This window comes from Neolamprologus brichardi, chromosome 3, assembly GCF_056152115.1.
Source record: "Neolamprologus brichardi isolate AB-2024 chromosome 3, ASM5615211v1, whole genome shotgun sequence".
Classification (NCBI taxonomy): domain Eukaryota; kingdom Metazoa; phylum Chordata; class Actinopteri; order Cichliformes; family Cichlidae; genus Neolamprologus; species Neolamprologus brichardi.
The window spans coordinates 15026920-15043372 of record NC_142106.1 but is presented as its reverse complement, the minus strand read 5'-3'; the positions used below and the strand labels follow the sequence as shown (position 1 = coordinate 15043372).

At 41.9% G+C, this 16453-nt stretch overlaps 1 protein-coding gene across 6 annotated transcripts; it reads right to left on the bottom strand.

The window, feature by feature from the left end:
* Nucleotides 1–4844: 4844 nt before the first annotated feature.
* On the bottom strand, nucleotides 4845–14678 carry LOC148103606 (Fc receptor-like protein 5). Of its 6 annotated transcripts, none has more exons than XM_087838766.1 (6): nucleotides 14630–14678; nucleotides 14510–14545; nucleotides 13942–14202; nucleotides 5320–5565; nucleotides 5081–5248; nucleotides 4845–4995 (listed from the first exon to the last, which is right to left on the bottom strand). In XM_087838766.1, the coding sequence occupies exons 1-6, from the start codon at nucleotides 14676–14678 to the stop codon at nucleotides 4895–4897; spliced, it is 861 nt and encodes a 286-aa protein (XP_087694892.1). In that variant the 3' UTR covers nucleotides 4845–4894. The 6 variants fall into 6 exon arrangements, with proteins under 6 accessions (XP_087694892.1, XP_087694891.1, XP_087694887.1 ...); XM_087838765.1 differs by lacking the exons at nucleotides 13942–14202; nucleotides 14510–14545; nucleotides 14630–14678 and adding exons at nucleotides 5645–5905; nucleotides 6013–6048; nucleotides 6133–6181; XM_087838761.1 differs by lacking the exons at nucleotides 4845–4995; nucleotides 5081–5248; nucleotides 5320–5565 and adding exons at nucleotides 13076–13288; nucleotides 13333–13541; nucleotides 13617–13862.
* Between the last annotated feature and the right edge of the window lie 1775 nt (nucleotides 14679–16453).

Genomic DNA, 16453 nt, shown 5'->3' with positions numbered 1-16453 from the left:
TTCTTAGTATTAAATAACTCATTGTTGCAGACAGCGACAGTACAAAATCATCCCCTTAGACTGATTTTTAGTTTTAGTTTCCATGTTTTCTGCTGAGTTATTGGTTCTGTCATTATTTAGCTAACATAAACTCTGGTATGTCTTATTAGTTGCAAGCAATCAGCCAACCCAGTGATGTCATGCTCTGTACTGACACAAGATGTTTTAAATCCAGCTCCACAGACAGTGTTACATCTCTGACCGTCCTTGAGAGCAGGGCTCCATGGTGTAAATTAACCTTTACACATGTAATGTTTCATGTCCACTTTAAATACAATGCAGGTATTTAATGTAACACATGGCAAACGTCCAAGTGAACACATTTACGTTAATTACTTAAATAAAAGTTTTTTTCTATCAGGCTGTAAAGATGTTGTTATGTAAACTTTAACAGATTGACAGGTGACAGGATATGATGTATGCTGCTGTATTGAAACTGGAATGGGGTTTAAAACTTGTGATTTTAACACAGATAATTTATGCACTTTTTAATTTTATGATGTTTAAGACTTTGAAAAAGTATTTTTATGAAGTCAGATCTCCTATCTTGAGAGCACTGGGTTAGCTTAATGTGATCAGAGGCTGAGGAGAGGGAGAAGCTCCACTTTATCTTTGTGGTAAAACATTTCATTGTGTTTAAAGACATGAATAAAAACTGTGTTAAATCAATGTTTGTGTGCTGACTGTGTTGTTTTCTGGTAGAAGGAAGTTTCAGGAGGAAAAGGTTTTAAAACTCAGAGAAGCTGCACTGAGCTGTATGTTCCTTCCAGGCAGACGCAGATCAGGGTGTGATCAGTTAAGTAAAGACGGCTAATGCCCAGGAGTGCAGGGTGCTGTCCTCAGACATGCAGTTTTACTAACGCACAGACCTGAAAAACGGAGCGAGTAAGGAGTGATCTTCCAACAAAAGGTCAAAGGTCAGTAAATGCAACATAAAATCCAAAGCAAAGAATCACTCGTACATAGAAATGTTGATTAGTGATCTGAATCTGAATCTGAGACATGTGACTGTGAAAGGGTTTTAAAAAACTGCTGATTAATAACCAGATAATACAGACCGAAGAGAATTGAGGGAAACATTTACAGGCTGGATTAGAAAAAAATAAAACAATAATTAAACATCTTATTTGGTCTCTTATGACAGAAAAAACGCTGAGCTCAGGCATTTAAAGAAGACATTAAGATTAGAGACATGTTGTCTCACACACTGAACACGCATTGGTCTTTTTTAAAGCTCTTTTTGTAGAAAGTATTTGTTATTAGTATCATGTAGTCCATCCCAAGCTTCTCATTGACTCTTGAAACAAAAGGCAGTAAACTCTTACTGTGTCCTCTATACTAGACTACAGGTGGACAGAGCTGTAGTCTAAAGGGGAAAAGTCTTTCAGGTCACATCAGGGAAAGAGGCTATCCTAGATCATATAATATTAAACAGATTCAAAGTCTAATCAGAATTCCTGATGGGTGTAAAGGAGTAGCTTCTTAAAGCAGCCAGCAGGTGGCAGCAGATCACCTCTTCAGTATCCTTAGAGAGCAATTTAGGATGTAAAATGGGATTCAGAATCCAGCATTTCTCCACGAGTCAGTGAAATAGAGACAAAGATGGTTAAAAACTACAACACAGAGCAGAGAAGTGAGTGCAGAAACAAAGAAAATAGAAGATTGTTTAACACAGACAGGCGACTAAGACAGAAACAGATGTGTAACTGCCCATATGGAAAAGAAATAGTAAAAACTTGCATAAGATGTGGCCTACTTCATACAGTGAATCATATAAGGCTTATATGATTTACTCATGAAAGTGGCCACTTTCTCATTACTTTCATATATTGTTTTAGTAAGTATCCAAAACATACAAGTTTCATTTATATGTTTTTTCAAGGGATCTTATATCTGTTTTCACTCTTGTATGTTTTTCATACAAGTTTCACACAAGACAGACACAAACTTTATAATCAATCAATCACCAAGGCTTTATTCGCCACGTGCAGGTTGCCCTGCAGTGAAATAGGACCCCACCCCCACCCCCCGACCTTACACACACAACACAGACATCACATGAGGATACAGGGCGGAGATTGGTAGCGTTACAGAAAGAAAAACACTGAAATGTACACTACAATGGGAAAGTACAAGAGGAAAAAAAGAGACCTCTACTCATGCTGGGCTCCTGGGAGGACAGCATGAGAACAGGAAACAAAAAAACTCCTCTGCACAAAAAAGCACATAAATGTCCACAGCACAACATTATGGAACACGTGACAAGCCACAGGGTCGGGTGGGGGGTGAGGAGTCATCCGACGCAAACACAGCAGCCATCCTGCCCAGCGCTACCATTCCAGCGCGGACTCAGACCCGCCGTGTTCCCAGGAGGGAACAAGCATCGAAGGCGTTTGGAAAGGGAGGGGGATGAGTGTGTGCATATCAGTGTATATGTATGTGTGTGTGTGTCCATAGTTCAGCTGAGACAGTGTCCTTCGCCCTGCTAGGCTAAGTAAACCAGCCAGCCAACCCCGGTGGCCTTGAGTGGGAAAAACAGACTCAACACAGTCGTTATCAGGGTGTTTTTGTTCGGCTCCAGCCTTGAGCCCACAGCTGGCGCCGAAGGGATAACTGCAATAAAATGGTGATTTTTCTTTTGTGCGAACAACTCATGAGAATTTCAAAGCTGCTCTTTAACACACACTGGTCTCTCAATCTCCCGTTGGAGAGCTGCGAGCTTCTCCATGATGTTATCAAACTTGTGCTCCGTGGTCTTGTCATTCTTGTGCTCAGAGAGCCGATTCTCAGAACTCACGACTGCAGTGAGCTGCTCCATGATGTAATCTAACTGTCGCTCAGAGATGTTATTCTGAGTGGACTTCTCCTTGATGTAGTCCAATGTACGCTCAGAGGTCTTATTCTGAGTATTCACGGCAGCCGTAAGCTTCTCCAAGCTCTTAACCATGCTGCACTCAGTGAGCCCATCCTGAGAAGTCGCGCCTCGTCCCATCGTTCCAATCCCAGCAGGCAGCCTTGTGGGGGTTTGAACAGCCGGTTCTGCTGTCTTAATTCTCGATAAGTCAGGGCCAAGCCAGCTCCGATCAGCAAGAACCCTGTTATCATGGTTTCGAATAGGTAGATATCTTCAGCGTCCTCGATCGACAGTCCCGCCAGGCACACGATCCTCCATTTCTGCCACCCGTCCATCGTGTATCTGGCAGGGAAAGTCCCTCCAGGGCACTCGGGCTCTCCCGAGCCCAGACTTCTCGTTGAGAAAAGGGTGTCAATAGCATTCAGAGACCAGTTGATCAAATCCATAATTCTCTTTAGCTTTTAGAAACAGACTGTGAGAGACTGTTCCAGGGAAAGTAATACACACAAGACAAGACAAGGACACAAGAGGCTAAGCAGGGAAGATAAGGGGAAGGAGAGGAGAAAAGTGTGACTGCCTTCGCCGAGAGCCAAACGAGAAATATAAGATTTATATATACCTTTTCCAGTGGGTTTTGGTCAGTGGTTGTTGATCAATGATCATGAGAATTTGCATAATTAAGATTAAGGAACTGACCTCACAGCCCATTGTTCCTTCGGTGGGCTGGTTTCAGTCATTATGCAAATGTACTGTTTATAAGATTTGGGGAAACTTGCAGTCAGCTGAGACTGAAGAAGTCACTTGGATGAATGACGAAACATTTCTCCCACAAAACGCTACGTCCAGATGAACAGAATTAACCTTTTGGAGATTTACTTACCTGGATGACTGAGCATGCATCAAGTTATTTATTTTACATTTATCATTTAATTATTCATATAAATAAATATGGAAACCAGCAAAACTGATTATTGACATGGTTCACTATTTACTTAATTCTCTGGAGTACAGGTGTGCAGAACATTTCTTATGTATCTTCTTTGGATGTCATCACAGGAGAATTCAGCTCAGGCCTGTGCATGGAGGCAGCAGTACATTTCTGCCTGCCGGTGGTCTTTATGCTTTACGTGCTCACTGTCCCACTGGATTAACACCTGGCTCACTGTTTGCTGAGAAAGGCCGGACAGTAAATAATCAGGAGATGCAATGGTGGGTCAACTTTGAATGAAGATAATTATCTGAGTCTGCTAGAAAATGTTTTCTCTACAACTTTATTAGAACTACTTTATCTTTTAGCAACTTTTCTTACTGCAAGTTTTTATGTTATTCCCAAAAAAACAGGATGAGCTCTGGAAAGATTCCTGTGAAACCTTTTTCAGGTTTCAGGTTTCCATAGTGTGGTTTAAGGTGGTTTGAGAATGAGTAGAATAACCTGACATGCATGTGTCTGGTCTGTCGGAGTACCTGACAGAATCCATGATCCACACTGATCGTCCAACAATCCTGCTACCAGGGAACATTTCCACAACAAGTTCTAGTGATGCTCTCAAAGAAGGAAGTTCAAACTAATGTTTCTGTAAAATGTTATTTCATAAAATGTCCCCACAGTGGACACGACAACAGTGAAAAGAAATCTCCATTATGGGACATTATATCAATCGGTGAATCAATCAGTCAGGCCTTTATTTGTCACATGCATGTTACACATACCTGCGTTGAAAATTTGACCCCCTTCCAACCATACATACATTGCACAAACATCACATTGGGAAGACAGGTCGGAAACAGAAATAAATGTAATGGTTTGTACAATAATAGGTGACAGAGCTTCAGTGGTGCACACAGTACATGACGGATCTTTTCCTTTGAGAATGAATATTTACTGGTTATCTACAGAAAAAAATTTGAGAGATGAACATCTGAGTCCATTTATTCAAATAATCTCCACATCAGAGATGGACAAAGTTACTGAGACTCACAGAGACACAACAGAGCTCTGATTCAGAAGTGATACTCTGTAGTGACATCGTTGATGACATCATAATGATCATCCAGTCCCTGATCAGGCTGAGTGGGCAGGATTGAGACACGAATGTTATTTCCTGCAAAAATGTAAGAAGTGTTTCAGCCGTTAATTTATAGAGAATTCTGCATATTGATTAATCAGAGAACGATTCAAAGTGTTACCTTTAGTTCTCTGTCGACATAAAGACACGACAAGGAGAGTGGAGATAAAGTATGGACAGAACACCACCAGGTGGATAACTACAAGCTCAGGTGAGAATAAGTCAGGACGCGGAGTTGATGGAGTGGGAGGTGGTGTAGAGGTGGGTGGTGGTGTGGTAGTAGGTTTTTCTGTAGAGAGAATCCCACCTGTTCAGGTGAATATGTGAAATAAGAGGTGAAATCAGAGTGAAGCTCCTCACCTGTGACAGTGATCCAGCTGGATGGAGACTCTCCATGACCGCTGATGTCACACTTGTAGAGGCCTTCATCAGACCTGGAAACATGCTGGATGGTCATGTGACCTGTAGGCTGCTTCCTGATGAGGGAGCCATCTTTATAGAAAGCAGCTGGGAGGTTGGAGGGAGTGGTCTTTGTTTTACAGAGCAGAGTGACGTCATCACCCTCCATCACAGGGAGGACAGGACTCTGCAGGATCACTGATCCACCTCAACACAGAGACAAACTACAGCATTTCATCCATTTACACACAGCTTCATCAACACTAACTCCACACACTCAGCTTACCAGTGACTGTCAGGTTAACCATGTTACTGATGGGACCCTCTCTGGACTCACACCAGTAAACCCCACTGTCCAGTGGGAAAACAGTGATGTTACATGAAGAACCGGCTGGTTTTCCCCATCCATCTCCACACTGAGTCCTCTGTTGTTTGCTTGTGTTTCTCCTCAGAGTCCATCCAGCAGAGCTGTCGTCCTCCTCACAGCTCAGAGACACAAAGTCATATTCAAAGAACTGAGAGCTGCTGGAACTCACAGTCAGACGAGCTGTGAGGAGGAGGAGAGGATACATAAACGTATTATGTAAAGTTGTGTCGCACAGTCTCCTGGAGGAGTGAGTCAGGTTTACAGAGTGACAGAAGAAGGTTACTGACCTTGGTTTGTGGTGCAGCTGAGCAGTGAGATCAGAACTAAAGAGAAATTAAACTCAGGTTAGTTCAGAGTTTAACATTCAACAAGACAGCAGAGGCATGAAAAACACAGAGTGAACTTACAGAGCAGACACAGCAGAGACGTTTCCTCCATCCTGCTGCTCAATGACATCAGACCAACACTGAGATCAGTTCATGGTTACACTGAGCAAAACCCTCCTCTTCCTCTTTGTCTGTCTCTGGGTCTTAGACTTGTGGTTAGAAAAAACCTTGTGTGAAAACACTTTGTGTGTTTATTTCTCTGCTTCCTTGAAACCAAAGTTTTACACGTTTTAACTAAATATTGAATTAGAATGAAAAGCAACAATATCTACGACTGACAGTTGACCTTGAATGCAACACCAGTACCTGTATGATGCCTTCACTGACTCTCCGACCTCTTTTAATGGATGTTTTCTCAGCTCTTTGAAATAATTATATTGACTGCATTAATGTAATTATTGATTTAATTAATAATATCGCAGATTGAGCCAAACAAACTGTGTCTTCCTGTAGTTGAGTGCACGTTAACTGTGCAAACTTTAGTTGCTTTGTGCTTCTCTCTGTTCCAACCACTGAGTTGTGGTACGAAAGACTAAATAACTGCACAACATCAGACTACACGTCACGCCCTGGTTAATGTTTGTGAAGGTCTGAAGCAGACATGTGCTGCATACAGTGAGCTGTGTTCATGTACCTGCAGTGACAACACAAGATCACAAATCTTGTGTTTCTCCTCAGAATCTGCCAGTTAAGTTAATACATTATTATTCCTACATTCAATCATCACTCTATATTTATTCATGAAAACATTTATGTTACTTGGGATACAATATAGTTTTTCAGTTATCAGCACAAAGGTCAGATAAACATTAAGTTTGCTTTGCTGCAGCGCTCACGTGATCTCAGCTCATCAAGAAGGAAACACAAAATCACAGAACAGAGCATCAGGATTATGATTCTAATTTGTGTTCATATGAAGGATTTTTCAGTGTGTAATTTGATGACAGTTACAACACAACACATCTCTGTGTGTAGTTAGTTACTTTCTACAGTAAATAAGTAAAATAATACAATATACTAACACTGTTACTCATACAGTCTTTGTTGAAGGTTCATCATAAAGTTAGTGATCTGTCAAGCTTTGGTTGGTCTTTTAAAGCTGTACAGACAAACAAATAAGTGCAGAATTAACTAAAAGACGATGATCCTTATACTGATATTTCATAACTGTCAGATTAGAGATGCATGAAGTATCTGAGCAATAAATTTGAACACATTCTGGTCCTGCTTCCTCATTGGCTGCCGTAGTAATGACTTCAGACTGTCACATGATGACGTTACTGACTTTGGTTTGTGTTGAGGCTCAGCAGTGAGATCAGAACTAAAGAGAAATGAGTCTCAGATTAGTTTAGAGTTTGTGGTGTTTAATGAAGTGATCAGAGAGCAGAGCCAGGAACATCTCTGTGTGCTGACTGTTACTTTAACATCTTTGTCACTTCCTTACACTCTTAGGCTACGTCTACACAAATCCAGATAAATTAGAAAACGGTTTTCGTCTAAAAACGCTCTGCATCGACGCTATCGTTTTCAGTCATTTACATCCACACTTAAAACCCGATGTTCCAGTACTGCGCATGCGTGAAACGTAAGAGGAGTTGACCTGCCTCATTTCCGTCTGCCATTTATTTACTTTCCGGCTCTTTGAAACGTCACGGCAAAATGTTGAGGAAAAGCACCGAGTTTTATCTGGAGGATGTACAAACTTACATTATTCTTTAATAGGGCTGTGTCCCAATCCAGGGTCTGCAGCCTTAAAGTACGCAGCCTCAACGATCCTCAAGGGCCGCGTACTTAAAGACCGCTAAGGCCGGAAGTGCGAGGCTTGTGAAATGGGACGGTCTAGCCTCCGTTGCGCTGCCCAGGTTGCCTAGCAACCATGATACTAACAGCTGGAAACGTTTCATACAGCTTTGTTTGACAGAAATGAAGGAGAAAATCTTTTGTTCATTTGTTTGTTTGTTTCTACATGAGCTTTGATCATTCTCTGATTAAGCTCAGCTATTGAACTGCGTATATTTTAAAGTAAAGGCTTTAAAACCAAGTTAGTACACACGTCACTAATGTCACATAACTTTGCCGACATGTGGCCAACAGAAATGTTTTAATGATCTTCGTTATTAAACATTTGCACATAAATAAGTGACATAATATTCAGTACTTATTACTCTTATTACTCTTTGGGTGCCCCTCATCCGCCTTTTCTTTTTCGGCAAAATTTCCACACCCACCGCCACGCTATGCATTCTGGGATATGTTGGGCCACGAAGTCTACACCGCCACGTCCTTAAAATTCAGGGAAATTAAGGACGCATTTGAGGGCCGCATTTCGAGCAGCCTTTGAATTGGGACAGCCTTCGTTGCGTCGCTGTGACGTAATCGGCCTTAAAATGCGGCCTTTAAGGCTGCAGACCCTGAATTGGGATACAGCCTATTGCTGTACAATGCCATCTGCCATCTTAGTTGAATTGGTCACGTGACTGCATCATATGACTAAAATGTGTCATCATTTTCAAAAGCCTCGGATTTTCCAGTCCGCACTGCGACGTGAAAACGGTGTTTTCAAATTTATCTGCGTTTTCAAAAAGCATTTCCTTGACCAAAAACACCGTCTCAGTGTGGACGGACGAAGGCCAAAATGGAGAGAAAAAGATGCAACATGTGATAAGAGTCTTTCTTCCTCTTTCTGCACTGTTACATGTCAGAGCATCAGTGTGCTTTTCTCTGCAGATACAAGTATTAAACCCACAAACGTGACCCAACTAAACACTGGGTGAAAAGCTGACACAAACACTGAAATAATAACACTTTAATGTGTGAAGTCCTTCACCTGAATCTCAAAACATTGGAAATGGCTTTGTAACCATAATAAATGTGTCTCACAGTCTCCTAGAACTAAAGATCATGTTTCCTCCGACCCGCAGCTTCCTGATAATCAGACCACTGAGATAAGTTCACAGTCACATCTAGTAAAACCTTCCTCCTCCACCCTGTGACTGACTGTGTGTTGTGGCTTTCTCTCCCTCAAGCATTATGAGAAACTTTCATACTTTGACTGAAAAAAATTGGAAAAATAAAGTGTTAAAGATTCAAACTGAAACAGTAACGATTAACAACAACTGATATCAGGACCTGAAGGCAACATGAGCATCTGTGTGATGCTTTCATTGACCCTCCGACCTCCTGTAAGGAGTGTTTGAAGCTCTTTTTACACAAAGAAAATAAAATTCAACTATTTAATATATTATTAATAATACATTCAATGATTTTTTCAGAACTTTTGCAGATTGTTAGAAACCAGCTGTGTCTTCCTGTAGCTGAATGTAGGTCAACTGTGAGGTCTGAGTTGGGCTTTAGCTTCTCTCTGTTTCAACCACTGACTTGTGGAAACACTAAAGATGTGAATCAGAATACTTTATTGATCCCTGTAGGGGAAATGTTGTGGGTTACAGAGCTTCAGTACAAACAGTAACAAAAACAGACAATACAAGAAGTAAAATAGTAAAAATATATACAATATATATATGCATATAAGTCACTTACTAATAAATATCTGAATAAGAAAGAAGAGCATGTGCAAAAAGGGTGTAACTATTGCAGTGTTTACAGCGTGTTAGATGGAGGAGTTGTACAGGGAGATGGCCACAGGCAGGAAAGATTTCCTGTGACGATCAGTGGTGCTTTTTGGTCAACTCAGTCTCTCACTGAACGTGCTCCTGTGACTGGTCAGTACATCATGGAGTGGGTGGGAGGTGTTATACAACATTATCTTTATCTTGGACAACATTCGCCTCTCCGACACCACCTTAAGAGAGTCCAGCTCCATCCCCACAACATTACTGGCCTTGTGGATGAGTTTATTGAGTCTCAATCAGCATGCAACAGCATAGAGGATCGCACTGACCACAACAGACTCGTAGAAAATCCTGAGCATTTTCTGGCAGATGTTGAAGGACCTCAGCCGCCTCAAAAAATAGAGACGACTCTGGCTCTTTCTGTATTTATAGTCCTCCACAATGTCAACATTGACCCCTGGATTGAAACAGGGGTCAAGTGTTTCCTGGTCTTCCTGAAGTCCACTATCAGTTCCTTGGTCTTTGCCACGTTGAGCTGCAGATGATTCTGTTCACACCACGTGACAAAGGAGTCGACCACAGCCCGGTACTCTGTCTCATCATCCCTGCTGATGCATCCAACCACCGCAGAGTCATCAGAAAACTTCTGAAGATGGCAGGTCTCTGTGCAGTGGCTGTAGTCTGTGGAGGGTGAAGAGGAAGGGGGACAGTTCTTTGTGGTGCTCCTGTGTTGCTGTCCTGTGGAAGACGCACATCTTCAGAATCAGAATCAGACTTTATTTATCCCCAAGGGGCAATTAACAAACAACAGAGCAGTATAATGTTGAAGGACAAATAATAAATACACAGAACATACAGTATATACACTTTTAAAATGACACAGTTTTAAAAGTAAAGTGACTGAAAGGTGAATAAATAACTGTAAGTGACTAAAAGTGAATAAAGTGTCGGTAGTATAAGAAGAGTGTAGTTTGTATTGTGGTCTTCCTGTCAGGTAATCAACAATCCAGGACACCAGAGAAGCAGCCACCTGCATCGCTGTTAGCATATCACCCAGGAGGGTCGGCCTGATGGTGTTTAAAGCACTGGAAGTCAAAAAAAATATGACCCTCACAGTGCTCGCCGGCTGGTGGGTGTAGACATGATTGAGCAGATAGATGATGGTGTCCTCTGTTCTGAGACGCAGAGAAGCTGAGCTGAGCTGCTATCAGATCACTTCTGCTCTCACACTAACAGAGTTTTTGTAAATCCTCTAAGTCAGGGGTGTCGAACTCCAGGCCTCGAGGGCCGGTGTCCTGCAGGTTTTAGATATCACCCTAGGTCAACACACCTCAATCAAGTGATCAGTTCATTACCAGGCCTCTGGAGAACTTCAAGACATATTGGCTGTATCCCAATCCAGGGTCTGCAGCCTTAAAGTACGCAGCCTCAATGATCCTCAAGGGCCGCGTACTTAAAGACCGCTAAGGCCGGAAGTGCGAGGCTTGTGAAATGGGACGGTCTAGCCTCCGTTGCGCTGCCCAGGTTGCCTAGCAACCATGATACTAACAGCTGGAAACGTTTCATACAGCTTTGTTTGACAGAAATGAAGGAGAAAATCTTTTGTTCATTTGTTTGTTTGTTTCTACATGAGCTTTGATCATTCTCTGTAAGATTAAGCTCAGCTATTGAACGGCGTGTATTTTAAAGTAAAGGCTTTAAAACCAAGTTAGTGCAAACGTCACTAATGTCACAAAGCTTTGCCGACATGTGGCCAACAGTAATGTTTTAATGTTATTAAACATTTGAACATAAATAAGTGACATAATATTCAGTACTTACTTAAAGTTTACTCTTCGGGAGCCCCTCATTGTTTTTTTTTTTCAAAATTATCCACACCCACCGCTGCACTATGCATTCTGGGATATGTTGGGCCACGAAGTCTACACCGCCACGTCCTTAAAATTCAGGGAAATGAAGGACGCATTTGAGGGCCGCATTTTGAGCAGCCTTCGAATTGGGACAGCCTTCGTCGTGCCGCTGTGACGTAATCGGCCTTAAAATGCGGCCTTTAAGGCTGCAGACCCTGGATTGGGATACAGCCGTTGAGGAGGTAATTTAGCCATTTAAATCAGCTGTGTTGGATCAAGGACACATCTAAAACCTGCAGGACACCGGCCCTCGAGGCCTGGAGTTTGACACCTGTGCTCTAAGTGTTTACTCTCCATGTCGTCAGAACTCTAATCTCACTGAAATCCAACTGAATGTGTTGCAGAGAAACCACACCACACAAACTGAGCTGTGTTAATGTAACTGCAGTGAAAACACAGGCAGAGTCAGTATTTATCTCCACATAATGTTTAAAAGAAACAGTGTGAAATGGGTCTCTAAATATCTGAAATAAAATGTTCATTAATCAGAGATTTGATAACAAATTATTTGTTATCAAATCAAATGTGATTTACATATGGTGGTCCTGGAACATTGACCCTGACCTACTCAGAAATGTCTGACAGTCATGAACAGTAAAAATTAGGATTTCAGTCCTGCTTTGATTTGATTTGTACTTTCACTCATATTTCTATGGATGTAGCATGTTGCAGCTAATGCGTGCTCCACCCTGTTGCACACATTTGATCACTTATGACAACAACAACAAGAAACACTGTTGTGAAATAACTGAAGCTACAAACTAAATGATCCAAAATCAGTCGATCTTTCATACTGTCTGTGGGTCTTATGAGCCAGGCTGTGACAATGTGGGGGCTCACCTGGGATTCAGACCCAGGACCTCTCATTTCATATGAGGCTATGACAAAAAGAGTTGGGACAAAGAGGGCAGGGGGCCATCACAGCACAAACCACATGAGCTGTAGGTACAGGTACTAAAGAGTGACACAGACAACTGGAGCAGTTTAAAATGTTTCACAGGATGTGGCTTTAATAACAAAAAAGCACCAACAAGAAAGAGTCGATTTCAAGGCTCACTGAAAAATTCACAGTTTGTGTCGATCCAGGAAGAGGTGAAAAGACAAAAACTGCATTAGTCCAGTCTGAGTCATGTGATCATGTGTTTACAGTCAGGCACCAAAACGCTATGACAGCATCTGTGTGTGACAGGTAGATTTATTTCCGGTCAGAACCATCAGGACACCAGCTACTCCAGTGAGGTGAACAGGTAGGATGTGGAAACATAAAATACATAAATTAAACAGAAAGTAGCATGACTTTGTCTTTTTCTCTGATATTTGACCTGAAAATGTCTTTCATGTAAAATAAGCTGAAAACTTCTTTCAGTGACAGAGCTGCAGTGATGCACACACACAGTACATGATGATCTCCTCCTCTAAGCAGGAATATTTACTGCTTATCTAAATAAAAAAAACCAAAGATGATCATCAGACTCCATTTATTCAAATAATCTCTCCCTCAGAGATGGAGAGGACAAAGATTATGAGACTCACAGAGACACAACAGAGCTCTGATTCAGAAGTGATACTCTGTGGTGAGATCAGTGATGACATCGTCATGCTCATTATCCAATCCCTGGTCAGGAAGAGTGGGCTTGGTTGAATCACTGATGCCATTTCCTGAAAAAACAAAAACAAAAAACAAATGTAGAATATCTATCGGCTGTTTATTCATGAAGAGACAGGATTTAATCATCAGCATATTCATTTGTCAGTGAATGATTCAGAGTGTTACCTCTGGCTCTGCATTGATATAAAGACATCATGATGAGAGTGGAGATGATATATGGAGAGAAAACCACCAGGTGGAGGACTATTCTGAATGCAAGCTGTAGTGAGGAGTCAGCGGTCAGATCTGGAGCGGTGGGAATAGTTGTAGTGGTAGGTGGAGGTGTGGTAGTAGGTTTATCTGCAGAGAGAATCCCACCTGTTCAGGTGAATATGTGGATGAAATAAGAGGTAACATAAGAGTGAAGCTCCTCACCTGTGACAGTGATCCAGCTGGATGGAGACTCTCCATGACCGCTGATGTCACACTTGTAGAGGCCTTCATCAGACCTGGAAACATGCTGGATGGTCATGTTAACTGAAGACCCATTGCTGATGAGGGAGCCATCTTTATAGAAAGCAGCTGGGAGGTTGGAGGGAGTGGTCTTTGTTTTACAGAGCAGAGTGACGTCATCTCCCTCCATCACAGGGAGGACAGGACTCTGCAGGATCACTGATCCACCTCAACACAGAGACAAACTACAGCATTTCATCCATTTACACACAGCTTCATCAACACTAACTCCACACACTCAGCTTACCAGTGACTGTCAGGTTAACCATGATACTGATGGGACCCTCACTGGACTCACACCAGTAAACTCCACTGTCCAATGGAAAAACAGTGATGTTACAGGAAGAACCAGCACCTTCTCCCCACACATCTCCACACTGAGTCCTCTGTTGTTTGTTTGTGTTTCTCCTCAGAGTCCATCCAGCAGAGCTGTCGTCCTCCTCACAGCTCAGAGACACAAAGTCTCCTTTAAAGAACTGAGAGCTGCTGGGACTCACAGTCAGACGAGCTGTGAGGAAGAAGAGGGGACACATACATTACATTGTTATCAGACATATTTTACACTGAGTGAATTCACATTGTGAGTTGTTTTATGCTGACTTTCAGTGATGGGAAATTATCACTTTCGTTCTTGCACCTCACATTTATATGACATCTAATCGTTTAGACTGATATGATAACATGATTAGATACACCGACAATGACTGAGGAGGAGTCTGTTTGCAGTTAGCTGCACCATGTTCTTAATAAACATGTCCCACAGTCTCCTGGAGGAGTGAGTCAGGTTTACAGAGTGACAGAAGAAGGTTACTGACCTTGGTTTGTGGTGCAGCTCAGCAGTGAGATCAGAACTAAAGAGAAATTAAACTCAGGTTAGTTCAGAGTTTAACATTCAACAAGACAGCAGAGGCATGAAAAACACAGAGTGAACTTACAGAGCAGACACAGCAGAGACGTTTCCTCCATCCTGCTGCTCAATGACATCAGACCAGCTCTGAGATCAGTTCTCGCTAAGTAAAACCCTCCTCTTCCTCTTTCTGTTCTTCCTCTTTCTCTGTGTCTGTGTCTCAGACTTGTGGTTATAAAAAACCTTGTGTGAAAAGACTTTGTGTTTATTTGTCTGCTACTCTGAAGCCATACTTTTAAAACACAAAGTAAAGATCAAAAGCAACAAAATCTACAACTGACATTTGACCCTGAATGCAAAATCAGTACCTGTGTGATGTCTTCACTGAGTATCTCACCTCCTAGGAGGGAAAGTTGCGCAGCTCTTTCTTGACAATAAAATTTTAAATGTATTGTCTATGTTAATTTAATTATTGATTTAATTAATAACATCGCAGATTAAGCCAAACAAACTGTGTCTTCCTGTAGCTGACTGCACATTAACTCTGAGGTAGAAAGCTTTAGTTGGTTTTGTGCATCTCTCTGTTCCAACCACTGACTTGTGGTTAGAAAGAGTAAATAACCTGAGTGGCTGCACAACATCAGACTACACATCATACTCTAGTTAACATTTAGAAAGGTGTAAAGCTGACATGTGCTGGATACCGAGAGCTGTGTTCATGTACCTACAGTGAAAACACAGAGTCAAACATTATCTACCAATAATGTTTATAGGAGACACTGACATGAATGAAAAGGGCTAAAAATTCACTGATTTGTTGACATTCAAAGGACAATGCCTAAAAAACACAGAGGTAACACTGCCTTACATAAACTTACACATTTGTGGATTCCTCCACAGATATCAGATGTAAACCAGAGATGAAGAAGAGTTCATCATCAGCATATTATATGGATGAATAATTCAGAGTGTTACCTTTAGCTCTCTGGCAATATAAAGACTCTGATTCTGACTCAGGACATGAGTGGAGATGAAATATGGACAGGACACCACCGCTCTGAACGCAAGCTGGAGGGAGCTGCAGTCAAGAGGTAGTGCTGACATTGTGGGCATCACTGTGGCTGTACGTTTTCTGATGGGAAAACAGTGATGTAACATGAAGAACCAGCTGGTTTTCTCACCCATCTCCACACTGAGTCCCCTGTTGTTTGCTTGTGTTTCTCCAGCAGAGCTGTCGTCCTCCTCACAGCTCAGAGACACAAAGTCTCCTTTAAAGAACTGAGAGCTGCTGGGACTCACAGTCAGACGAGCTGTGAGGAAGAGGAGAGGATATATAAAAACTGGGCGTGTGTATAACTAGTTGACTATACAACTAATCATTGCTTTTGTCACTAGCTTTCTCTGAAGTGCTGATTGGCTCTCTGTTAGTGATAGGGTGAAGGGTTTTGTCCTTTGGGATGGGCTCAGAGTGGAGCCACCCCTCCTCCAAAATGAAAGGATCCAGCTGAGGCTTTATCCTCTTGGGAAAGGTGTTCTGGGCGAGCATGTCATACTAGGAGGAGGTCCCAGGATAGAACCAGGACGAACAGCACTGATTATATCTCTCGGCTGGCCTGGGAATGCCTCAATGTTAGATATGCTGGAGGAGGTGACGAGAGGGAGGTCTGGGCTTTCTTGCTTAGGATGCTGCTCAAGCGGAAGAAAAGTGGTTGTCATGAATTTTTGAAGAGCGTGTATCATCCATAATGCAGGACACAATGCAACACACTTTTTAGTTAGAGTTGATTCATTTTTGGGATGTTTTCATATCATATTTATAATTTATATCAGTGCTTTTCTTCTCTGTTGCCCATTTGGTGTATAGCGTGCAATGTTCATAATTCAACATGCGAAGTGCCACACAGTCAAACAG